Genomic DNA, 25,311 nt, shown 5'->3' on the forward strand with positions numbered 1-25,311 from the left:
AGGCTCTGTAAAAGTGATATTTGAAAGCCCTTGAACTTAATTGAACACTTGATGGAAGTAATAGTCAGTAAAGGAAGATCAACTATGCTCTGGCACTTTATTTCAGACTTGGTGAGATCAGAAAGATCAGCTCAGATGAAAGAAATCTTAAGGCTAAGTCATCCTTTCATGGAAACCTGTCTACAGGCCCAATATCTAACTGCCCGTAGAATGTCCTCTACCCAGAGATTATTCTAAATTTTAACCACTGGGAAAATGTGCCCTATTACCTTAGTTCTAAGCTTATCTTTCTTCCCAATTTGTACCTTAGTCTTCCTTCTCTTGAAGTTAAGGACAGCATTTAGTTTTAAAATATGACGTGACAGGACAAAATTGCTTTTTTGTATGATTCAGATGCTTGTGCCATTTGGTTGGAGTTTAGATGAATAGCTGGACCTTAGCATGAAAATGGACGTTCTAAACAAAGTACTTTCTGTGTATTTCTTAACAGTATATTACTTGCCAATGTAGTTGTTGGTTTGGTCTTTTGTCACTGAACTGTCCCTTATATTTGGGTGTGTGCAGTCTTGTGATCTTTTTAGCTCCCTTTTCCTGTCCCAAATAGATCTAAATTCTTCGAGGTTCCTATTTTTTTCTCCCACACCAGCCTCTCACCCTGACAGAGCATGATTGATAAGTGAGTTCCTGTGACTATGCCAATGACTCGCAAGCAAACCTTGTGCATTTTTATATCTCTGTGACTCCTCTTGTGACATCTGTGTTTCATTTATGACAAAATCTGAACTGAGGCAAACAACCAAATCCCCCCCCCCCCAACACCCGTCCCACTTCAAATGTTTAGTGAGTTATCCGTTATACCAGGGCTGTAAAAGGGTCACAGGTGCAGTGCACAGCACTTACTGGGCATGTTATCTTGGCTGAGGAGTGGGGTGTAAAAAAAATTTGCAAAATGGCGATACTTCAGAGACACTTGATCCATAATAATCTGTACAAAGTGGAAGTTCTAATGAATGTTATTTGCCCCCTCGTTTTTGAACTTTATGATCAATCCAGGAATGATAAACACTAGCTATGAGGTAGGCTTTGAGTCACTGGGGCTATTTCCATTAGAGAAGAAAGGGTAAGAGGAAATTTAATACAAATTGTTGAAGTCGGATAATAGAATTTGATGGGATCAGTAAAGCTGGAACTTTTTCTTTGAAGATAGGGTGTTAGTGACAAATAATGGATTTACAGTTGTCATGAAGAGAAAAGGCATGTTTCTGCAGGTGACATGGAAAGTTTAGCCACAGGGAGTGGATAAAGCATTTTTAAGCAAAGACTTGATTAATTTCTGAAGCACAGGAACTTATGGAGCTATAAGGAGAGAGCAGAACAATATTTGTTTTCAAAAAGTGAGGCTAAGAACAGAGAGTGAGTACAGATGAGCATGTAGCTGCGGGGTTATTATAGGAGGGAGGGCTTCAGATATGTAGATACCTCTGGGGAATGTGTGACCTGTACAAGAAACAATACTATTAGACAGGAACTGGAGCACCTAAATTGGGAACAGCTGTTCTCAGGAAAATGCACTACAGAAATGTGGAGGTTGTTTAGGGAGCATTTGCTGATAGTGCTGGATCGGTTTGTCCCACTGAGGCAAGGAGGGGATGGTAGGGTGAAGGAATCTTGGGTGACAAGGGATGTGGGATATCTAATCAAGAGGAAGAAGGAAGCTAGCTTAAGGTTGAGGAAGCCAGGATCAGACAGGGCTCTAGAGGGTTACAAGGTAGTCAGGAAGGAACTGAAGAATGGACTTAGGAGAGCTAGAAGGGGGCATGAAAAAGCCTTGGAGGGTAGAATTAAGAAAAAGCCTAAGGCATTCTACATTTATGTGAGGAACAAAAGGATGGCCAGAGGGAGGGTAGGACCGATCAGGGATAGTAGAGGGAACTTGTGCCTGGAGTTGGAGGAAGATGGGGAGGTCCTTAATGAATACTTAGCTTCAGTATTCACTGCTGAGAGGGACCTTGCTGTTTGTGAGGATAGTGCGAAACAGACTGATATGGTCGAACAGGTTGATGTTAAAAAAGAAGTTGTGTTGAAAATTTTGAAAAACATAAGGATAGATATGTCTGCTGGGCCAGATAGGATATACCCAAGTTATTACAGGAAGCGAGGGAAGAGATTGCTGTGCCTTTGGCAATGATCTTTGCATCCTCACTGTCCACTGGAGTAATACCAGATGATTGGAAGGTGGCAAATGTTATTCCCTTGTTTAAGAAAGGGAATAGGGATAATCCTGAGAACTACAGACCAGTCAGTCTTATTATGATTACTTGGAAAACCAGAGTTTGATTAACAATAGTCAACAAGGCTTTGTGAGGGGCAGGTCATGCCTCACAAGCCTGATTGAATCCTTCGAGGATATGCCAAAAAACATTGAAGGTAGAGCAGTGGATGTGGTGCACATGGATTTTAGCAAGGTGTTTGGTAAGGTTCCAAGTGGTAGACTCATTCAGAAAGTTAGGAGGCATGGGATACAGGGAAATCTGGCTGTCTGGATGCAGAATTGGTTGGCCCATAGAATACAGAGGGTGGTAGTAGATGGAAAATATTCAGCCTGGAACTCGGTGACCAGTGGTGTTCTGCAGGGATCTGTTCTGGGACCTCTGCTCTTTGTGTTTTAAAAATTACTTGGATGAGGAAGTGGAAGGGTGGATTAGTAAGTTTGCCAATGACGCATTGACAGGATGCAGAGCTGGGCTCATAAGTGGCAAATAGAGTTCAACATGGAAAAATATGAAGTGATTAATTACGGAAGATTGAATTTGAATGCAGAATACAGGGTTAAAGGCAGTATTCTTGACAGTGTGGAGGAACAGAGGGCTGTTGGATTCCATGTCCTTCGATCCCTCAAAACTGCCACTCAAGTTGATAGGGTTGTTAAGAAGACGTATGGTGTGTTGGTTTTCATTAGCAAGAGGATTGAGTTTAACAGCCATAAGGTTATGCTGTGGCTCTGTAGAGCCCTGGTAAGACCACACTTGGAATATTGTGTTCAGTTCTAGTCACCTTATTATAGGAAGGATGTGGAAGATTTAGAGAGGGTGCAGAGGAGATTTACCAGGATGCTGCCTGGACTGGAGAGTGTGTCTTACGAAGAAATGTTGAGGGAGCTGAGGCTTTACTCATTGGAGTGAAGGAGGGTGAGAAGCAACCTTGATAGAGGTGTACAATATAATGAGAGGCACAGAAAGAGCAAATAGTCAGAGACTTTTTCCCAAGGTGGAAATGTCTATCGCAAGGGGGCATAATTTTAAGGTGATTGGAGGAAGATTTAGGGGAGATGTCAGAGGCGGGTTATTTACATAAAGAGTGGTGGGTATTTGGAATGCATTGCCAGCAGTGGTGGTAGAGTCAGATACATTAGGGGTGTTTAAGCAACTCTTAGACAAACACATGGATGATAGTAAAATGAAGAGTATGCGGGTTAGTTTGATCATAGAGTAGGATAAAAGGTCAGCACAACATTGAGGACCTGTACTGTGCTGTGCTGTTCTATGTTCATAAAAGGAGTTGGCAAGTCTTTTGTGGCTGTACAAAACATTGGTTAGGCTGCTTTCGGAATGCTGCATTCAGTTCTGGTCTCCCTGCTGTAGGAAGGATGTTGTGAAATTTGGCAGGGTTCAGAAAAAATTTACAAGGTTGTTGCCAGGGTTGGAGGACTTGAGCTATAGAGAGAAGCTGAAGCTTCTTCCCTGGAGTGTCGGAGACCGAGGGATGGCCGTATAGAGGGTTATAAAATAGTGAGGGGCATGGATAGAGTAAAGTTAAAAGTTACACAACACCAAGTTATAGTCCAACAGGCTTATTTGGAAGCACTAGCTTTCGAAACGCTGCTCCTTCAGGTGGATGAAGAAGCAGTGCTTTGAAAGCTAGTGCTTCCAGATAAACATATTGGACTGTAACCTGGTGTTATGTGACTTTTAACTTTGTCCACCTCCAAATTATGGATTGGGTAAGTCGACAAGGTCTTTTCCCCCATGTAGGGGAGTCTGAAACTAAAGGACCTAGGTTTCAGATGAGAGGGGAATGATTTAAAAAGGACCCGAGGGTGGTGTGTGTATGGAAGAGGAAGTGGTGGAGGCTGGTACCATTACAACATTTAAAAAGAATCTGGATGGGAATATGATTAGGAAGAATTTTGAAGAATATGAGCTAAATGCTGGCAAATTGGAATAGATTAACCCCGTCAGCATAGATGAGTTGGACTGAAGGGTCTCTTGCCATGTTGTGCAACTGTGCCTCTGATTGCTGTCGCAGGAATTGGCAGTGTCAAGATGATCCAAACGGCTGCTTCTGAGCTGTAAATGTCTTTGATCTCATGCTGCAAGAACTGTCCTGTCTTGTTGCATTTCCTGCTGTGGGAAAATGGTCCCTTGCTTAAATAGCATAAATCAGATGAGCAGTATGAAACTGGATTATCAAATTGGCACTCAGTACTTTACATAGCTCTCCGGACTCTTTATTGCCATTGAGGTGTTCAGTGTTCTGCAGTGTAATGCTGCATTTAATTTTTCTGTTCTCCCCGTAATTGGAAGCGAGAGTACTTTTAAGTGATGAGAGAAACGAGACAAAGCTATCACCATTGCTTGGAAAGCAACAAAACAATAAGGACAGTACTGCAAGCAGTTTTGGCCCTGTTTTAAAAGAAAGAAACAGTTGAGAGAAAGTTGACTAAAATGATCCCTGGTGAAGAGGAACGTCTTTTTGGCAAAAGCTGAATTGGTTGGTTGGGTGTCCCAATGAAAACAGCTGAGAAGAAGAGAGGTGATCTATTGAAAAAAAATAAGGTTCTTAAGGGACTTGTCGGTGTCAATGCTGAGAGGATACTTCCCCTCATGGGAAGTCTAGGACTGGAGGTCATGATCTCCGAATGAAGGTCTGCCAGTTTAAGACTGAAATGAGGAGAAATTTCTCCTCTCGGGATTGAGAGTCTTTGGAACTTCTTCCCACAGAGAGCTGTGTGGACAGAGTCCTTGCATATATTTAAGGCTGAGATAAATAGACCGCTGATCGGACGGCATTGTGGCTCAGTAGTTAATACTGCTCCCTCATAGTGCCTGGGACCCAATTTCAATTCCAGCCTCTGGTGACTGCGTGGAGTTTGCACATTCTCTCCAACTTTTGTGTGGGTTTCCTCTGGGTGCTACGGTTTCCTCCCATAGCCCAAAGATCTGTAGGTTAGGTGGATTGGCCATGCTAAGTTGCTCATACTATCCAGGGATGTGCAGGCTAGGTGGATTAGCCTGGGAATGTAGGGTTACAGGGAGGATTGTGGGTGGGATGCTCTTCGGAGAGTCAGTATGGCTTGTTGGGCCAAATGGCCTGTTTCCATGTTGTAGGGATTCTAAGAAACTTCTGGAATCAAGTGGTATAACCAGTTGGTGAATCAAAAGTTACAGGGAAAAGGGCAAGAAAGTGGACATGAGGAATGTCAGATCAGCTACGATCCCATTGAATTGCAGAACAGGCTTGAGGGGCTGAAGAGCCTCCTCCTGATCCGATTGTTTGTTTTTTAATAATTGTTTTATGATCTTATGGTCTAAAATAATTGTCAGGTCATGTTCTCTGTTTGATGGATTGTACGTACTTCACACGATTTCAGAGCTCAATTGAAGAGAGTGTTTTGGGAGGTTGACTTAGAGGAGGAAAGTGAAGTAAAGACATTCAGGAAGGAAGTTCCAGAGTTTAGGGGTCAGGCAACAGAAGGGTACAACTGCCAATAGGAGGCAAAGAAAATTGGGGGTGCGCCAGAATAAGGGGAAAAAAACTCTCAACGGCTTGTGGGGCTGTCACAGATTACAGAGATAGGAAGGGCTGGGCTCAGAGATTTGTACCTAAGGGTGATTTTCATGTTGAGACACTGCTAGATTTAAAGAAACAATGGGTTTTAATAAATAACTTTGTTTTGAAGAAAATGTTTTACTTGTATTTAATTGAATCATTCAATATTTTGCTTGTGCTTTTTACAGCTTACATTTAGTTGCAAGGAATGGGACCCAAATCTTCCTCCTTTGTGCCTCCCTAACCCTGAATATGTTGCTCCAGAATATATCTTATCAGTGAGTTGTGATCTGGCCAGTGATATGTATTCATTAGGAGCTGTCATGTTTGCTGTGTTTAATAATGGCAAACCTATCTTCGAGGTCAACAAGCAGGATATTTTCAAGAGTTTCAGCAGACAACTAGATCAGGTAACTCCTGCAAACTTCCCATTTCCTTCACCGTTCTCCTAGTGAACCACAAACCCTCCTTCTCAGGAAGCTGCCATTCTCACCCTAACCACGAACACCCCTCTAGTTTCACATCATCATCTTCTCTTGCTTCCTTAGCTAATATTTGTAACTGTGTTCCGCATTTCAATTAGTGTCTTCCACCCATGACTCCGGTCAAAATAGCAGTCTTAAAAAAAATTACAGCATTCTTGAAAATGCGTATCACCTCCAACCTCCCCTTTCTCCTTGAAATCCATGTGCATGTTTTTCACAACCCCAAGGCTTTGACTCTCTTACCTGTCATGCGACTGAACTGTCCCTCATCATTGACAAATGGCATTCTTTGCAAGTGTGGCGTTAATGCTTTGTCCTTCCTCATACTCTTCCATCTATCCAACACCAAATCACGCTTCTACACCACAAGTTCATTGGAATTGTCCTTGTATTGTGCCCAATCAATATTCAAATGTCTTTAACAATGGGTGCTCCTCCTGCTGCCACTCTTCCTGTACAGCACCAGAACGATATGTCCTTGACCCATTCTCCTCCAAAACAGCAAGAAGTAGCCACTCTGCACTTTAAACCTATTCAGCTATTCAATGAGATCACAACTGATATGCACTAAATCCATTTGCTCACCATTGTTCCATATTCCTTTACAATCTATCGATCTGTGTCTCAAATTACATTTGATCTCCATCTCCTCCTTTCTCAGTCATCTGGTAAAGGGAGTTCCAGATTTCTACTTCCCAGCTGGTCTAGTCTGAATTTGGAGATCAAAGAATGCTCCATTAACCCATCCACATTTGTCATTAAAGCTTTTGAACCATAATTCTCCTTTCCCCTAGTGCCCATTTTCTCACCTCTTTGTGAGACCCAATGGGATGTTTCTTTCTATTAATGGTATTATGCAAGTACGTTTGTTGCTTGATTTGAGATTTAATTTATTGACGTCTTTTTTATTTTCACAGCTCACCCGTTTAGGCCCCAATATACTGCAAAAAATTCCTGAAGAGGTTCGGGAGCATATGAAATTGTTGCTGAATGTAACTCCCACTGTCAGACCAGATGCTGACCAGCTCAGCAAGGTAAACTAAAAAGGCAGCCCTTGATTTTAAATTTAGGTTTAACCTACTGCGAATCCTCTTACAAGGATGCCTTCCTTGAAGAAGCTCTCTTCCTCCCTCTACTTGATTTTAAATTGTCATTCTTTCACTTGTTACCAATCACTTGCCTATTTCTTCCCAGTGTAGTGGTTGGAGGATTCTTAGCTTTCAAAGCGTAGTGATTGAGAATCACGTAGATAGATAGCACACTCACACAAACAGCAGCAGGATGATTGAGCAGGTATTTGGTTTGATGATGTTTAGTTGAAGTATGAATATTAATCCGAGCGCTTGGAAGAACACTCATTTTGTTCTTTGAAGTACAGCCATGCATTCTGTTAGATGCATGTCGCACCAGTATTCAAAATACATGGGTGAATTTGTGCACTGAAAATCCTCACAGGTTTGGGGAAAATTTATGCACATGGAGGTCCAATTGGAGAAGAGTCATCCATGTAAGTTAAATCACAGGAAACGGTAAGGAGGGTGACTGTGTGGGGGAGAGACTCTGGCAAAGTTGCAAGAGTGCTTCAGGGTGACAGGTGTGAGGGGCAAGGTGGTGGGGCTGAGATGGGAGTACATCCAAGGGGGCTGAATGGAAATGGGGTTACAGTAATGGGAATGTGGGGAGATGGTGGGGTCAATAAGTAGGTGAGAGAAGATTGGAAGGCGACAAGGTGGTGAGGGGGAGCCACAAGCGGTTGCAAGGCAAGAGTGGGGAGGACACAAGATGCTGGGGTTACATGGAGTGCTGCAAATGTAGTGGGGAAGGCAGAGGAACCTGTCAGGTGGGTTTGAGGAAATGGCTATGAACTGTGGGGGTGTGTGGAAGAGAGTGAACGGCTTTGGGATATGAGAGACAGGAGGAAGCTTAGTAGGAGGCAGAGAATGAGGCTGCATGGGAGCCAGAGAGGTCGTCTGCAAAGAAGAGAGGACAGTTATAATAAGGGATATAATGGGGAGGAAGTGACTAGTTCAAATCTTGCAGCTTTATGGATTTGTGATGGTAATACATTAGCTGCAACCTGCCCAAATTTGAAGATGTGTTTAGAATGATGGTTTTCTTTGAGGTAAAAGTGTGTCAGTTCCTTTGAAAAAAAAAAGTTGCTCATTTATTGCTGTTGTGTTATATTAATGTAAATACTCCATCAAGGGAATCACTGCTTTCCTCATGTGCTTTGGGCTTTACATTTAATGATTAATTGATAATTATTAACAATGTTGATGAATACTTATAATTCTGCTTCTGAGTGTTCAAATGCATAGTACATCGACACAGAGAATGAAGATAATGTTACTATTTGACTGTCATCTAATAATAAAGGAGTTAATGAGAATGATGAAGGAACCCTTGAAAAAATAATTTTGTACCCCGCTACATGGCACACGTCCCTTCACTGATCCTCGAACAGTGCAGTGTGACCTTGGTACTGAACCCTCAGTCTTGGAAAGTTGTACGTAATTCCTTCTCTGATTAATTATCTTTCTTTTTTCCAGATCCCATTTTTTGATGATGTCGGTGCCATGACACTTCAGTATTTTGATTCACTCTTTCAACGAGACAACCTCCAAAAATCGCAGTTTTACAAAGGTCTGCCAAAAATCTTGGCACAACTTCCAAAGGTATGTTTGGCACACACTTAATATGGTTGTCATTGAAATGCACATTCAAAACAGGAGGCTGAGAATCATGGGGGTGTGACTGCACATTGAAACATACTCCACTATTCATATCTGATGTTCATTCACAAATAAAAATGTTTTAAAACCAAAAGACATTTGGAATTTGAATAAACTTAGAACGTGCAGATTTCTGAGGGGGGTGCAAGGTTGAATCGAAAGGCTGTTTATCAGGAGAGCATAGAAAAAAAATGTCAGGGCAAATGAGAAAACAAACGAGAGGAACTCAAGACAGAGGCATGTTGATGACAGCTTGACAATGTCAGATATTTAAATATTAACAGGACAGATTGATCATGCTAACAAAGAAAACAACAGGATCCTGGGCTTTGTAAATAGAGGCATAGGGCACCAAAACAAATAAGTAAACCTTTGGAAATCAGCTGGACTGTTGTGTCACTCTAGGCATGTAAAGACCTCAGACAAGGTGCACAAGAGATATACAAGAATTATACCAGAGATGAGGGACATAAGATGAAGAGAGGCTAGAGAAACTGGGATTATAAAATCCTAAGGCAATAAAATGTAGGAGTAGAAGTAGGCCATTTAGTCCAGCAAACCTTGTTTGCTGATTATCCCTTAATAACGTATAACCGTCATCTGTTCTCTGGATCCATTTGGTCTCAAGCATCCCGTACCCGATCCTGCTGGATGAGAGCAGTGATATGCAAAGTTAAAAGGCTGGGACACCACTCATGCTAGATTAAGGAAACTACATTATTAGTGATGTGTTATCTTATGATTTTGGTAAGTGATCCTTAGAACTTGAATATTTAAAGCCGGTGCCCACAGAGATAGTGGTTGGACCTTTGTTTCCTGTTTCCGGTCCCACCATCTGTGTGAATTGCAGTTTTGGAACCTGTAAATGCCGGCACTGGAGCTGTCTCCAGGAATTCCTTCCCATTAAGGACAGCAGCTAGATTGGAGGACCAATAGGAGACATCTAAACATCAAGCGACCAGCAGTCCCAGTGCTAGGGTTGGGCGCTGTAATGTAGGTTGCAGAATGACAGGCCACCCTAACTCGTGGGTGGAGGCATCTGTGAAAGTTTTTGAAGGACCTTGATGTTAATCCTATTCTCTTCCTCTGAGTCAGTCAGTTCTTTCACAACAGGACCCAGCTTTTGTTGGTTTCTGAGGCTGACCCGGAGCCCAGGTTTACTAATGTTGGGTCGTGTCAGGGGCTGTATACTTGTCACCTGTTCTTCTCATTTTTTAAAAAAATTCACCCATGGAACTTGGCTTCACTGACTGGGCCAGCATTTATTGCCCATCCCAATCTGCCCTTGAGAAGAGGGGGGTGAGCTGCCTTCTTAAACCATTGTAGGTCTTGAACTGTCAGTAGACCCACAGTACCCTTAGGGAGGCAATGCCAGGATTTTGACTGAGCATCGCTGAAGGAACAATGATATATTTCCAAGTCAGGATGGTGAGTGGCTTGGTGGGGAACTTCCAAATGGTGGTCTTCCCATGTATCTGCCAACCTTCTGCTTCTAGATGGAAAGTGCTGTCTAAGTATCCTTGGCTAATTTCAGATCTCCGTCAGCCATGAGTGAGTAATTGCCATTCCTCTTGTACCCTCAAAGAGGCTTAAAGGCAGAACCATTGTCAAAGACCAACACGTACACCAATTGTGGGAAATTGTCAGCATTCTCAACTCTGGTTCCACTCCCTCATCTCTACAAAAGTTCAACTGTCTGTTAGTGACCAGTTAATTTGGTTCTTTGTAATAAGACTAACCAGAATTTGTGTTAGGGACATATTTATCAATCTGTCCCATTGATCCAGTGAGTTTTTCTGCATTCAAATGCAGTGTCAAATATACTAATCATCTTCCTACTCCTTGGTTCCAGCGAGTTGTAATACAACGCATTTTGCCAAGCTTGACTTCGGAATTTGTGAATCCGGATATGGTTCCTTTTGTCCTACCCAACGTCCTTCTTATTGTTGAAGAGTGTACCAAAGAAGAGTATGTCAAACTGATTCTCCCTGACCTCGTTCCTGTTTTCCGGCTCCAGGAACCCATTCAGGTATCAGAAGTCACGACCGGGAAACCACAAACCCTTCAGTAACAGGAGTATTTTCTGTCATGTACTTGATCAGTTCAGCAACATCTGCAAGCTGAATAATCGAGTAATTGTGACCAGTTGTCCCCACAGTCTTTCTGACTCAGTGATCGATGGGTGTGCTTAGAGGGGCTTCATTTGGTTTTGTGCATGATACCTGTTCAGTTTATGCTGTTGACTGATCTTGGATTAAGTTGGCTTCACATTCATCCCTCTGAGACCTAATTACCCTGTGATTTTGCAACTGCATGTTGATTGTGATATTGCTTTTTATGAAGACTTTGCAATATTTTGGTCTGTGAAATTTCAGCTGTTAAGAATTATTTTTCTATAGTATGTGTTAATGCTTGTTTAAAAACTTTTGTGATGCTCTTTCCTATGTGTTGCAAGTTCCAAGTTAGTAAATTATCCTTTTGCTTTTCATGCTTCAGGCTAGCAACATGGTGAGTTTGATGTACATCATGAAGTATATAATTTTTTTAAAAGCAGGGGGCACTGTTGGCTGTTGCATTTTAAACAAGATTTCTGCTTTTCTTTATTTTCTTGCACTTTGCTACATTTGTTGAAGCAGAAAGCAAATCACTTGACATTGTTTTTTTTTTCTTAACATATTTTCATGGTTGGTATAGGTTTTGCTGATCTTCTTGCAAAAGATGGATTTGCTATTGACTAAAACTCCACCAGAAGATATCAAGAACACAGTTTTACCCATGATATACAGGGCCTTAGAAGCACCATCAATTCAGATTCAGGTATGGTTTTTTGAAGGACATGGAGTGATCTGGGGCATCCTGGCACCAAGTTGTATGCTGCAGCAATTGCCATGTAATGTGCATAAATAATATCTTTTTTTTTAAATCTTGAATTGTAAATCCCTTTAATCATGCCAGTGCTTGCATTTAAAGCTAATTACGCAGTTCCTCTGTTGGAGCCTTCTGAAGCTGCTTTTTCAGTTATATCTTGGATTGTCTTGTCAAGGTTGGTGTCAAACATGCTTCCATGATCCTTTTCAGCTCTGAATTTCTAATAAACTGAACTCAAAGTACTATTTTAATCTACACTTTTAATTTGCAGTAAGTCCACACGGTATACCCGGTCTAAAGTCTGTTGATTACTTGTTTAAATGAGTAGAATGTTTAAAAAACACAAGGATCTAATGTGTATTAAGCGACAGCTCAGCAAATATGTAAAAGCACTGGATAAATACAACATAGGTGTAACTTGCCAGGAATGAGAGCTTACAGTTTTGATGAAAAACTTGAAGATTTGAGGCATTTTTTAAATGGACCTCAGTGGTTTAAATCATAGGGATCTTCAAGATTGTGTGAACCTATGACATCACTTTCTCCAGGTAGATTAAAAAAAGTCCCACTTGTTCTTTCATTCTGTGCTACTCAGTTTCTGATACGTGAGCATTAATATCTCCATGACTCTGACCTGCCTTTCCACAAGCAGCTGTGGTGTTTCCTGGAAGAGGCCAGATAAAGTACTCAATCCAAAATTTGGGACCTTCCTCTTCATTTCCTTTAAGTAATCCAGAAAGTCACTCTGGTCCTTGTTAACAATATGCAGTGCCTTCCTTTTGTATGAGGTGGGTGCTTTGCAGTCCACTAACAGGTTGGCTTGACGGCATTGAATGAACTGATTTTCATTCCACAATCTGGCCAGCTGTTCTCCAGGTTCATTACTCATGGGCCTCTGAGAGGAACTCTTGTGGCATACTTTGGGAAAATTCATTTTCAGTGGCCAATGATATTTAAGAAGATGTGAGAAATTTGCAATGAAGAGTCAAGGGAGCTTAGGAAAATAAGTGGCTTTACTTCATCGGTGGCTTGAATATAGAATTTTCTCTGTTGCAAAAAAGCTGAGTCCAGAAGTTTTGACAATGTTCTGCTGTACCTCGGTACTATAAAGTACAGTAAAAATTACCTTTTTTATAACACTTTGCATTCTATCAGAATATTCTAAAATGCTTCAGAACCAGTAAAGTACTTTTGACACATTGTCACTTCTGTAATGTATGGAAATTTAGCAGTCAACTTTGATCTCCCATGTGATGATCGCCCAGTAATTTGTTTTCAGTATTGTTAATTGAGGGGTATATATTGACCAGGAAATCCTAAGTAGTCCCTCCATCCTCTGTGAGTAGCAACTCTGGAACTTTTGAAATGTACCCGAGAAGGCAAATGTGGATGCTGTTTCATATCTCTCCCAGGCAGGGGTGTAGTAGAAGGATACACAACACTTGAATGCCCAGGTTCTGCTTAAGTAAGAGTCTGAGGCTTAGACATACTTAAGAATTCAGGATTGCTTCATTTAATTAAATGTATTTGGGCTCATTAGGATAAACTGTTTTTATACTTAACTCTAATCAACCGTTAAAAAGAAATAGTGATTGTTGTGATGATTGTGAATATGTGCTCAGTTATTTTCTTTGTCTTTTAGGAACTTTGTCTCAACATAATTCCCACATTTGCGAACTTGATAGATTATCCATCCATGAAGAATGCTTTAATACCACGTATTAAGAGTGCTAGTTTACAGACCTCTTCCCTTGCAGTAAGTGGACCTGTATTCCTGCAATCATTATCATTCAGAGAAAACAACTTGATAAACCTAGCAGGTTACTCCTATTAATTTGAAAAAAACCCTGCATTTGTTATTACTCTGACAGAAGGTGTACACTGAGGTAATGAAGTCCCATTATTCCACCCAAATGTCCTTGTCCCACATGGGAATGTCCAGTTCAATCACCCAAGTGGTTAAGTTGCTTTATTTTTACTGTTACCTAAGGCAAACCAATATACTCCCACCAGATTTCGTCAATAAATACAAAAACATATTTATTATGAGCTGACATAATCTTTAACCAGCAGCACAACAATTTATTCACTAAAACTGTCAAATTTAAACTATATTCCTTTCGACCCAAAGTCTCTCACGTTCACAGACAGATAAGACAGGATGAGAGATGTAGCTCTGCAGAGAAATATAGATGGAAATAACAATAGGCAAAAAAGTCTTGTGTATTAAAAGTCCAGACCACAAGGATGCAGTGAGCTGACTTGCTCACAGTTCCGTTGGTCTGTGCCAGTGAGATCACATTGCCGTCAATCACAGGGCAATGGACAATCTTTGGTTCAAGTTACTTAGTTACTTAGACTCAGATCTTGGATTGAGTTCACAGTTCAGTTCTCAGAATATTCGATGAGTGTGTTTTACTCAGAATGGGGGCAAGAGAGCAATTTTTTTACGAATCCCTCCATGACTGTAAGCATATTTTCTGTTCTGACAGAGAGAGCTGCAGAGAGGGTTAATGGGAGTCTCTTTTCAACTGCACCATCAGTCTGTGGTAAAACAGAAATGATCAGTTCAAAGATTAATTCCACTGTTTGTCGAGCAAAAGTGACAAATCCATCCAAATTTTGAGAGATGTCGGCATCCGTGGCTAGACCAGCATTTATTGCCTATTCCTCATTGCTCGGAGAGCAGTTAAGAGTCAAGCTAATTGATGTGGGTCTGGGTTCATGTGTGCCAGAACAGGTAAAGACAGCAACAAAAATACAAATTGATGACGAAATTCAGCAGTTTTGGCAGAAGTTCTGATGAAGTTTCACCGAACTCGAAACATTAACTTTGCTTTCTCCCCGCAGGTGCTGCCAGACCTGCTGAGTTTTGCCAGCAATTTCTGTTTTAGTTTCAGATCTCAAGCACCTGCAGTTCTTGGAGAAAGTGAGGACTACAAATGCTGGAGATCAGAGCTGAAAAATGTGTTGCTGGAAAAGCGCAGCAGGTCAGGCAGCATCCAAGGAGCAGGAGAATCGACATTTCGGGCATAAGCCCTTCTTCAGGATTCCTGAAGAAGGGCTTATGCCCAAAACATAGATTCTCCTGCTTCTTGGATGCTGCCTGACCTCCTGCGTTTTTCCAGCAACACATTTTTCACCTGCCGTTCTTGTCTTATTTTAGGTAAAGACAGCAGTCTTTCTTTGTTAAAGGATATTTGTGAAGGGTTTTTATGATAATCGATCATGGTCACCATCAGGGTAGCTTTTTTTAAATTCCAGTTTTAGTTGAGTGAATTCAGTTTCCATCATGGTGTGAATGAAACTTGTGTCATCAGAACATTAGCCTGGCTCTCTGTATTATTAGTCCAGTGACATTACCACTATGGCACCACCTCCCCCCTCTAAACCGCTCTGCTTTTCCAAAGGTCTCCGGACCATTTGTAACAATAAGTGAGCAGAACACTGTTCCTCTTCTGACCTTCAAGTCACATAGTAAGCTCTCTGCACCCAGACATTATCTAAAAGTTTCGTTTTTCTAGTTTTCGTTCCCAAAAGGTATGTGGTTGCTACACATTTACATAGCATCTGTCATAATTTTAGGCTATCCTAAAATGCTTTGCACCCTAATAAATATTTTTGGAATGTAATCACTGATGTATTGTAGGAAATGCAATAACCATGTGCTGCATTGTAAGCTTAAACATCACCCTGGTGGTGGTGATCAGTTTTTTGTTGAAAGGTGAGTTTGGTTGAGTAACAAACGTTGATCAGGATAAGGAAATCCCTTGCTCTTCAAAAATAGTGCCAGGATATCTTTAACATCCACGTATGCTACCAGAAAGGCTTTGGTTTTAACATTTCATTCAGCACTACCGATGGTTCAGTATTTCCTTGGTTTTTCACTTCATTCTTGGCCTTGATGTTTTTTGTTATGGAGTGAGACATGAAACCGAGACCTCTACCCTCAAATTAATCAAAATTATTTTCTGGCCCAGTAGCTGTTTGTAGCTTTTGTAATTTGTTACAATCTTGTTTGACGATAATTCAGTTGGGATTCATCAACATTTAGAAACCTTGATGATTCCTTTATAAATACAACATGCTGTAGTTTAGGTAATTTTGCTGATTCTTAGATTATGATGAAAAACATGATTCATCATTTTTCAGAAGCTTGCAATCTACAGTCTGCTTTGTTTAACAAGTGCTGCTGTGAAATTGCCTGATTAAAGGCTACAAGACAGAAACGATATTTCAGGCTAATCGTCAATTTCTTAATATGCCTTTACTCCTTTCTTTGTGGGAGCAAGTGATAGTTCGTTGGTCGTTCCATGTGGCCATCATCTGGCAATTACCATTGACAGACTATTCAACTGCAAAGGTACCTCTGCTCTGCTCTGCCAAACTGTGGTCTTGGTTGGTGTGTGTGATATAGGAGAATGTGAGGACTGCAGATGCTGAAGATCACAGTCAAGAAAGTGATGCTAGAAAAGCACAGCAGGTCAGGCAGCATCTGAGGAGCAGGAGAATCGCCGTTTCGGGCATCAGTCCAAAATGCTAACTCCCCTGCTGTTCAGATGCTGCCTGACCTGCTGTGCTTTTCCAGCACCACACTCTCCGGCACTGGTGTGTTATATGCGTGAACATACACTATCTTAGCACAGGAATCAGAGCCTTGACTGTCTACATCTCTTAAATATCTCTGGTACAATTTTCTGTGCTGTAGACCTCTATAACTCTACTTTTTCTTAAACCGTCCCCACCCTTCCATGAATTAAACTAGTGTTAATTGCAAATGTCAACCAGCCACTATCAACACTTATGACTGTGATCTTCAGCATCTGCAGTCCTTACATTCTACTATATCACACACACCAACCAAGACCACAATTTGGGGTGGCACGGTGGCTCAGTGGTCAGCACTGCTGCCTCACAGCACAAGGGTCCCAGGTTCGCTTCCAGCCTTGGATGATTGTCTATGTGGCGTTTGCACATTCTCCATGTGTCTGCGTGTGTTTCCTCCGGGTGCTCCGGTTTCCTCCCACAGTTCAAAGTTGTGCATTTTAGGTGAATTGGCCACGCTAAATTGCCCATAGTGTTAGGTGCATTAGTCAGAGGGAAATAGGTCTGGGTGGGTTACTGTTTGGAGGATCAGTGTGGGGTAGTTGGGTCGAAGGGCCTGTTTCCACACTGTAGGGAATCTAATTTAATCAAATTAAGTACAGATCACTTGAGCTTGAAGATGGGACTAATTTGGATTCATCAACTCAGCTGCTCACTGGAGGGTAAGCTTGGATGAATTTGGTGAAGTTTTTTTAATGAGGCAGCAGTAATAGTTGAACTTTTTCTACTGGACATTCATCTGTGAGCTAGCTGGTCTTTCTTCCTGTTTCCAATCACTGCAGGTGCGTGTAAATTCACTGGTTTGCCTCGGCAAACTCCTGGAGTACTTGGACAAGTGGTTTGTCCTGGATGAGATCTTTCCTTTCTTGCAGCAGATTCCATCCCGGGAGCCTGCAGTTCTCATGGGAATTTTAGGTGAGACCATTTGGAACAATTTACAATACAGCCTTTCTAAAAGTTGAGTTCTTTATTTCTAATGACTTGAGTAACAGCCAAATAATTTTTGTTTGTTTTTTGCCTTTAACATAATCTAACCTCCCCCCAACCCCTGCCAGCCCCCACAGTGGTTCGCTAGAACATTATGAAACAGACTATTTTTCAATTAATGGAAACAAATACTTAAATTGCAGAAGGATCTCTGCAGCTGTAGGAGATGCACCATTGAATATCCTTGAATTGTTCATCTCTGGGAACCTAGTTTTGAATCAAATCCAGGATGAGGGGATGATTCCTTTCTCTGCTATTTCTGCCCTTGTTTTCCAGTGTCATCAGTCAAAAGCACTTTGACATGTTTGAGAAATGTAGATTTGTATTTTTCAATCTATCTGCTTTATGTTTATTGCTTCCTTTTTTTTCCCGCACCCTCCCCATAGTAATTAATATTTGACTGTTTTCTTTTACGCTAATATTTCTGGCCTTCCTGCATCCAGGTAGGTATCTGAAATTCAATTCTGGGAGATAGGCGACACAAAGTTGTGTGGGAGGGAGAGCTGTGAGGTAAATGCAAAGATGTTTCATTGTGGCTCAGACAAGTTGAGGGGGTGGGAAAATACATGGCATGTGAAGTATACTGTGGGTAAATGTGAGATTATTGACTTTGGTAGCAAAATTAGAAAGGCAATTTGTTATCTGGCTGGGGATGGCTGGGAGAGAGGGAGTGCATTGAGACCTCAGTATCCTTGTGTACCAGTTGCTGGAAGTAAGCATGCAGGTGCAGCAGGCATTGTGTTAGCCTTCATAGTGAGAGGAACAGGGAGGTCTTGCTGCAGTTATATAGGGTCTTGGTTGAGACCATTATCTGGAGTAGTGTGTGCAGTTTTGGGGTCCCCCAAAAGGATGTTCTAGCTATGGAGGGAGGGCAATGAAGATGTCTGGTTCCTGGTATGCCAGGACTGACACATGAAGGCAGACTGAATCAGATGGGACTATATTCACAGGAATTTTGTAGAATGATTAGGATGTCATAAAAACCTAAACTATTCTAATAGGACTAGACAGGATAAATGCTGGAAGAATGTTCCCGATGACTGGAAAGTCCAGAACCAGGGGGTTACTGTCTGTGGATATGGGGTAGGTTATTTGTGACTGAGATGAGGGGAAGTGTCTTCACCCAGAGGGTGGGGAGCCTGTGGAACACTCTGACACAGAAAATGATTGAGGCCGAGACATTGAATATTTTAAAGAAGGAGATAGATATAGTTGTTAGGACAAAAGAGATCAAAGAATCTTTGAAGAAAGTGAGAACAGAGTATTGATTTTATGATGATTTGTTTTATTCCTTTGTGGGATTTGGCCATCGCTGGCTGGCCAGCACCTATTGCCCTTGAGAAAGTGCTGGTGAACTGCCTTCATGAACTGTTGTGGTGCACCCTCTGGGGGTTGACCCACAACACCATTAGGGAGGGAGTTCTAGGATTTTGATCAAGCGACACTGAAGGAACCTGATATTACTTAGATTACTTACAGTGTGGGAACAGGCCATTCGGCCCAACAAGTCCACACCGACCCACCAAAATGCAACCCACCCATGCCCCTACATTTGCCCCTTACCTAACACTACCGGCAATTTAGCATGGCCAATTCACCTAACCCGCACATCTTTCGACTGTGGGAGGAAACCGGAGCACCCGAAGGAAACCCACACAGACACGGGGAGAACGTGCAAACTCCACACAGTCAGTCGCCTGAGGCGGGATTTCCAACTCAGGATGGTAAGTGGCTTAGAGGGAAGCCTGAAGGTTGGTTGGGTGGTGATGGTCAGCCAGGATCACGTTGTACAGTGGAACAGATTCAAAGGACCAACTGGCCTAATCCTCCTATTTTCTATGTTTTTACACTTCTTACTGCTGGTGTTGCTTATAAGAAAGGAAGAATATTTGACAGTAAGTTTCAACAAATGCTTTATTGACTTTTGTTTCTCAGGTATCTACAAATGTACTTTCAGCCACAAGAAGCTGGGAATTACCAAAGAGCAGTTGGCTTCAAAAGTGCTCCCACACCTTATACCCCTCAGCATTGACAACAATCTGAATCTGAACCAGGTCAGACCACCTCTACTGCTCTTTCTGTGCCGTTGAAAGTCTTATTTTTCAATTTGTTGCAAGCTTTCAGAACTAATGCATCATGGGTTTTTCTTGTTTGTTAGAAGAAAAGATTGACTTGTTTCAGAAGTCCTCAATGTTCAGCCTTAGCCTGCAATCCTTAGTTTTAATTTTTGCTGAGTTGTGATACCCTTGGCATTTAAGATTTATGTAGGACAGGTTATAGATGAGAAACCTTTTGTGACAAGTTCTACTTATTTCTGCACTGCCTATTCCAAAGAACCAGCATAACATTTGGCACAATAAACTGGCTATGCAAATGAATCTCTTCTCCAGGATCTTTTCTGTTAAAATCATTTGAAGTTTATATCTGCTGATTATAAGCCCAAAGTAACTAAACTAAAATAGCAATGAATTGAATACTTTGGTCAATTAAAAATGCCTTGGAGCATTCTGTTTAAGCTGTGCCTAATATATCTTAGGAGTTTTAAATATTCAACAAGGACAGTAAACCAGGGCTTTCCAAAGTGAAAGTCGGAATCCCAAGTGGGGTTTTGAGCTGAACTTTGGGTTGCCCATTCTGAGGCAGTACTGGCTGCTGCGGAGCTGTGAGCTAGTCAAAACAGTTGTTCCCTCTCGCTCTCCCTCTCCCTCTCGCTCTTGCTTTCCCTCTCGCTCTCCGTGTCTCGCTCTCCGTGTTCTCTCTCTCTCTCACACAAAGGCAAAGCATTTAGGAGGCATTGGCAATAAACCATGTTTACAATACCAACTGGATTTGTCCACAGTTCATTATGTATGCAACAGGTGTCCAATATGCCCATCAAGATGTCTGAGTCGAGAGAAGTCCTCTGAGTATCTCAATTCAGTGTCAAGTTGGGTCTTGCCTATTAATTTATGACATACTTCATTGGTATTAGTGTGCTGTCACCTTACACCACGCATTATAATTAATAAGTAGGGCGGCACGGTGGTGGCTCAGTGATTAACACTGCTACCTCACAGCTCCAGGGACCCGGGTTCGATTCCATCCTCCGGTAACTGTCTGTGTGGAGTTTGCGCATTCTCCCCGTGTCTGTGTGTCTTTCCTCTGGGTGTTCCACTTACCTCTCACAGTCCAAACATGTGCAGGTTAGGTGGATTGGCCAAGCTAAATTGACTATTGTATGCTCAGGGATGTGTAAGTGAGATGGGATAACAACGGGGAATGCAGGGTTGCAGGCTTTGGGGGAGAGTCTGGTAGGTCATTGTGGACTCAATGGGCCAAATGGCCTGCTTCCACACTGGCGGGATTCCATTAAAAAAAAACAGCTTTCATACACAAGAAGGCAAAGTAGTCCCTAATTTCCTTATGTTTGCAGAACTTAATTTTGTGGCTGTTACTTTTGCAGAGAATGACTTTGTTACAGCTTAAGCAACATAATCACACAATCTTTCAAAAAAATTGCAGCCTTCCTGCACTTCTTGAGCAAGGACTTCAGAAAGATTCTCTTTTCAACACCAAAGGGGCTCGTCCACATAGATTTTCTTTTGCTCTCCATGTTCTTTAGGATATGTTCCTACGGGGGATCTTGCTGGACTGGACTTCAACCTGAGACAGAACCAATAGTGCTGGTGTCGATTCTCCAACCCCTGCTTCCCATGGTCAGCGCAGGATTGCTGAATTGTCTTGTATCTTTTTTTCTTATTTCTCTTTGTATGATTTCCAAAAGAAAACCCATTGATTTCTCTTTTTTTTAAATATAGTTTAACTCCTTTATGGGAGTGATCAAGGAAATGTTAAGTAAGTTGGAGACTGAGCAAAAGACCAAACTGGAACAGCTACACCACATGCAAGAACAACAGAGGTAATGAGTGCTCGCACTATGCTTTTTGTTCACTGTGACAGTCTGCAATCTGCTTGTGCCACAGAGGCACAAGGCACAACAATTACTCATGAGCTTCCACAACTCTCAACAGAGAGAGAGAGAGAAAGCTGATGTCAGTTGTGAACAGCAAATCCAGGCAATCTTTCTGCAATTATGTCTATCCAAATTAAACTGTTTTTGTGTCACTAACTGGTAATAAAGGTAACTAGAGAAATTGCAGTGTCAAATTCCGGAATTTTTTTTGACCAGTTTTTGCACAAAGTGTTTGTGGGAGAGAAAGAAAGGTTAATTTTAAAAGTTGGGTTATTAAACAATAAGATCCTGAGGGACTTTGACTGGGTGGACTTGGAAAATATTTTTTCCCTTGTGGGAGAGTCTAGATTTAGGGATTTCTGTTTCAAAATAAGAGGTCATCCGTTTGGGGCAGAGATGAGAATTTTTTTTTTCTTGCAGGCAGTCATGAGTCTTTAAAACTCTTCCTCAAAAGGTGGTGAAAGCAGAAACCTTTGAATATTTTGGAAACAGAGGTGGGTAGATTATTGCTAAGCAGGGAGAGGATAGGAGCGAATGAGCCATGATCCTGTTGAATGGCAGAGCAGTCTCGAGGAGATGAGGATGGTAATTTTTATGTCCACATGTATTCTTACAAATGAAGGAAAGGGAAATAGATTGCTACATGTACAATGGCAATATTTTATTCCCCAGACATTAAAATAATCAGCAATGCATTAATCTTGGTTGATAGTCGATAAGAGCTGAAAATGTGTTGCTAGTTAAAGCACAGCAGGTTAGGCAGCATCCAAGGAATAGGAAATTCGACGTTTCGGGCATAAGCCCTTCATCAGGATTCCTGATGAAGGGCTTATGCCCGAAACGTCGAATTTCCTATTCCTTGGATGCTGCCTAACCTGCTGTGCTTTAACCAGCAACACATTTTCAGCTGTGATCTCCAGCATCTGCAGACCTCACTTTTTACCTGATAGTCGATAAGACACTTGATGTGTTGTCGCGTTACTGGCCCCTTTTGACTGAACATACTGACTTAAAACAAAACGCTGAAGTAGAAATAAAGACAAGCAAATAGGTTCAGAAAAAAATTGTAGAGTCAAACAGACTGCACACACACAGCTGTGAAAGATTTAGCTTGTCAGAGCAAAGTTAGCTCTTAACTTTGTCAGCCAAGTAAGATGGCCGCACACATTCTTTATTTTGTTTATTATGCATAAAGTTAAGTGTGATCTAAGTAAATGTAGTTGTATTTATTGTTCACAATGTTCACTTGCAGTAAAATAAAACAACTTTGAATCTGATCTCTTCTGAACAACTGGGTTCTCAGTCCATCTTGGAAGAGGTCAGAGAGGTACATTGAAACATGTGGTAACGATTCAACATCCAGTTCAGATCCAAACTGTTTTATATGTTTGTATGACATGAGCATCACTGGTCAGGCTGGCATATGCCCATTCCCAATTGCGTAGTTAAAAGTCTTTGCAGTTGCATGTGGGCCAGACCAGGTAAGGATGGCAGTTTCATTCAGTGAAGGGCATTTGTGGACCTGATAGGTTTTTCTGGCCGTCAATGGTGGTTTCATGCTTCATTTGACTATTTATTCAGGATTTTTATTGAATTGTAATTCAATCATTTGCCATGGCAGAATTTGAACTTGTATCCCCAGAACATGACCTGGGTCACTGTATGAATAGGCTAGCAAAAATACCAACAAGCCATCACATTTCCTGTTCAGTACAGTAAGATATTATGTAATTCCTGAATATGTGACATTGAAACCACTTATGGAGGTGATCAGCTTTATTCCTTAAGGGCATGTTTAAAGTAAGACCCTAATCTTGTAATAGACATAAATTCACCAGCTGCATTGAAGGCATTTTCCTACAATAGTACATGTTAAAATAATTATTTTGTTTTAATTATTAATTAATTCAAAATATTTTTTAATTTTTTTTATCAAACATGTCTTATAAAAACCTAGGAGTTGTAAAAATTATCCTGTCCTTTTACCATTTACCACACCCACCTCCCTCACTCTCTTCTCTCAATTTTAGAGCCAACGATGGCTTGTGCAAGTCTGAAATTTCACATCCTCATGTTTAACTCTCTTCTACAATAAGTGAAGACAGTTTTCACTTGTCTTCACTTAGTAGCCGGGGATCGCAGATTGAATTAGCTCTAAGATTAGAGGGTGATGAAACTATTTGATATAGCAAGCTGTAATCTGGCCTGCACTGCCTGAAGGGGTGAAGGCAGTGTCGATGCAATTGCACGGATAACTTTCAAACAGGAAGTAAATGCTATACTTAGAAAGTAAACAGATACAGGTTTAATTCGGAAAGAACAAGTGAGTGGTAGAAAATCAATGGTTCTTTTAGTGAGCTGGAACAGGAACAATCAGTCAGATCTTTTGAGGTTTGTTCTATGATTTTCGGATTTGTTTTTATTTTTGTAAAGGAATGCTGAATTAAAAAGGAAATCGCTCAATGGTAGATTTTAACCACAAACCAAAAAGCAAGGTATTCTCATCCACTCTTTGGGACTTTAAGCTTTGCTGACCAGATTCAAAAGTAAACAGCATATTGATACTGCAGAGTTTTCCACAAACAGCATCCCTGTAACATTAGCTGGTCTTTATTACTGTATCTGGGAGCTTGTGGTGCATAAACTTGCTCGTGTTCTTCTGTATTACAACAGTGCTGCAATTCAAAATTATTTCCTTGCATATTTCATCCATTGGGGCATTATCAGAGACACTCTGCGAATGCAAGTTCTTTCTTTATCAATACAATAATGACGTTTGTCTCTTCTTTTTAGAAGTTTGGATCTACCTGGCCAGTTCAACAAAGTTACTGAATCAAAGGAAAACCAAGACACTCAGGTAAGGTAACAGTGCTTGACTATAAACAGAAATGTACATCCGATCAGCCAGATAATGGTCAGCAAGCAGTATGAGTGAAGCATGACTGGGATTAATCTGAGTTACATTGAGTGCAGCAGAATTTTGGATGAACTATTGGAGGCTCTGTTCTTCCGGCATATGTCTTTTTTTGCTGTTTCCAGTTTACTCAGCTATTTGGTACCTTATCCTACCCTTGAATTCCCCCTCCTTCCATATCCTTCACTATCTTCCACTAATTGTCTTTGTCTCCAGCTGCGTTTGGCAAAGTTTATAAGAACTTGAAGCTTTTTGAGAGCTGTATTGTGAGGCTGAAGTAACCGCTATCTGCAGCAAGTTGTGGTCAATACAGCATTCAGGCAAATGTTGGGCCATTAAGTACAGGATCCTAGAGAAGAATCTGCAGTGGGCTGGGAAGACAGGACATTCAAAGGTGGGAGTTGACCGAGGAGGAGCAGGCAGCAGAAGGGGGCAAATATAACCCTGATTGGAAGTGCCAGACAGGCTAATGATGATGACTGTTCCATTTCATATTTGAAGGCATGAATAGTGAATACGACTCGCTTTACAGTTTTAATGATGTAGTGATATGGCCAGTAGTAACTACCTGGGAAACAAAAGAGTATAAGATTGTGACACAGAGAGGTAAGTGACAAGCCAGAAGGATGTGTTTTTATCATCAAAATTCCAGTTTATTATAGAATACTCCACTTGTACGCCCAGTGATAATCAGAGGGTTATTTCACAGAGATGCTTAAGATAATAATTGAGCTGATAGTTTCTCTGAATCCACACTATCTTTTCTGATGGGTGAAGTCCAGAATACCGTACTCATGCAGACAGTCATGTCGATAAAGTGCAACATATTTATTTTGTTTGTAGACAGCTGGTACCTGCATATGAATGTATTTCACTTCTACTAAGTGTAAATAAGCAGGGTTATAACTTGGATGACTACAAATTGATTTTGGGTGAAGT

At 41.3% G+C, this 25,311-nt stretch overlaps 1 protein-coding gene across 1 annotated transcript in view; it reads left to right on the top strand.

Annotated features, from left to right (window-relative positions):
* The window catches only part of scyl2 (SCY1 like pseudokinase 2), a 57,008-nt gene that overhangs the window by 23,584 nt on the left and 8,113 nt on the right, over positions 1–25,311 (top strand). The window contains exons 6-15 of the mRNA XM_060839596.1: positions 6,018–6,239; positions 7,232–7,348; positions 8,864–8,989; positions 10,899–11,075; positions 11,741–11,863; positions 13,557–13,670; positions 17,302–17,434; positions 19,442–19,560; positions 21,304–21,404; positions 24,252–24,315. Coding sequence (XP_060695579.1) covers positions 6,018–6,239; positions 7,232–7,348; positions 8,864–8,989; positions 10,899–11,075; positions 11,741–11,863; positions 13,557–13,670; positions 17,302–17,434; positions 19,442–19,560; positions 21,304–21,404; positions 24,252–24,315 — 1,296 coding nt within the window. The remainder of the gene's footprint in view (positions 1–6,017; positions 6,240–7,231; positions 7,349–8,863; positions 8,990–10,898; positions 11,076–11,740; positions 11,864–13,556; positions 13,671–17,301; positions 17,435–19,441; positions 19,561–21,303; positions 21,405–24,251; positions 24,316–25,311) is intronic.

The sequence above is a fragment of the Hemiscyllium ocellatum genome, chromosome 19, assembly GCF_020745735.1.
Source record: "Hemiscyllium ocellatum isolate sHemOce1 chromosome 19, sHemOce1.pat.X.cur, whole genome shotgun sequence".
Taxonomy (NCBI): domain Eukaryota; kingdom Metazoa; phylum Chordata; class Chondrichthyes; order Orectolobiformes; family Hemiscylliidae; genus Hemiscyllium; species Hemiscyllium ocellatum.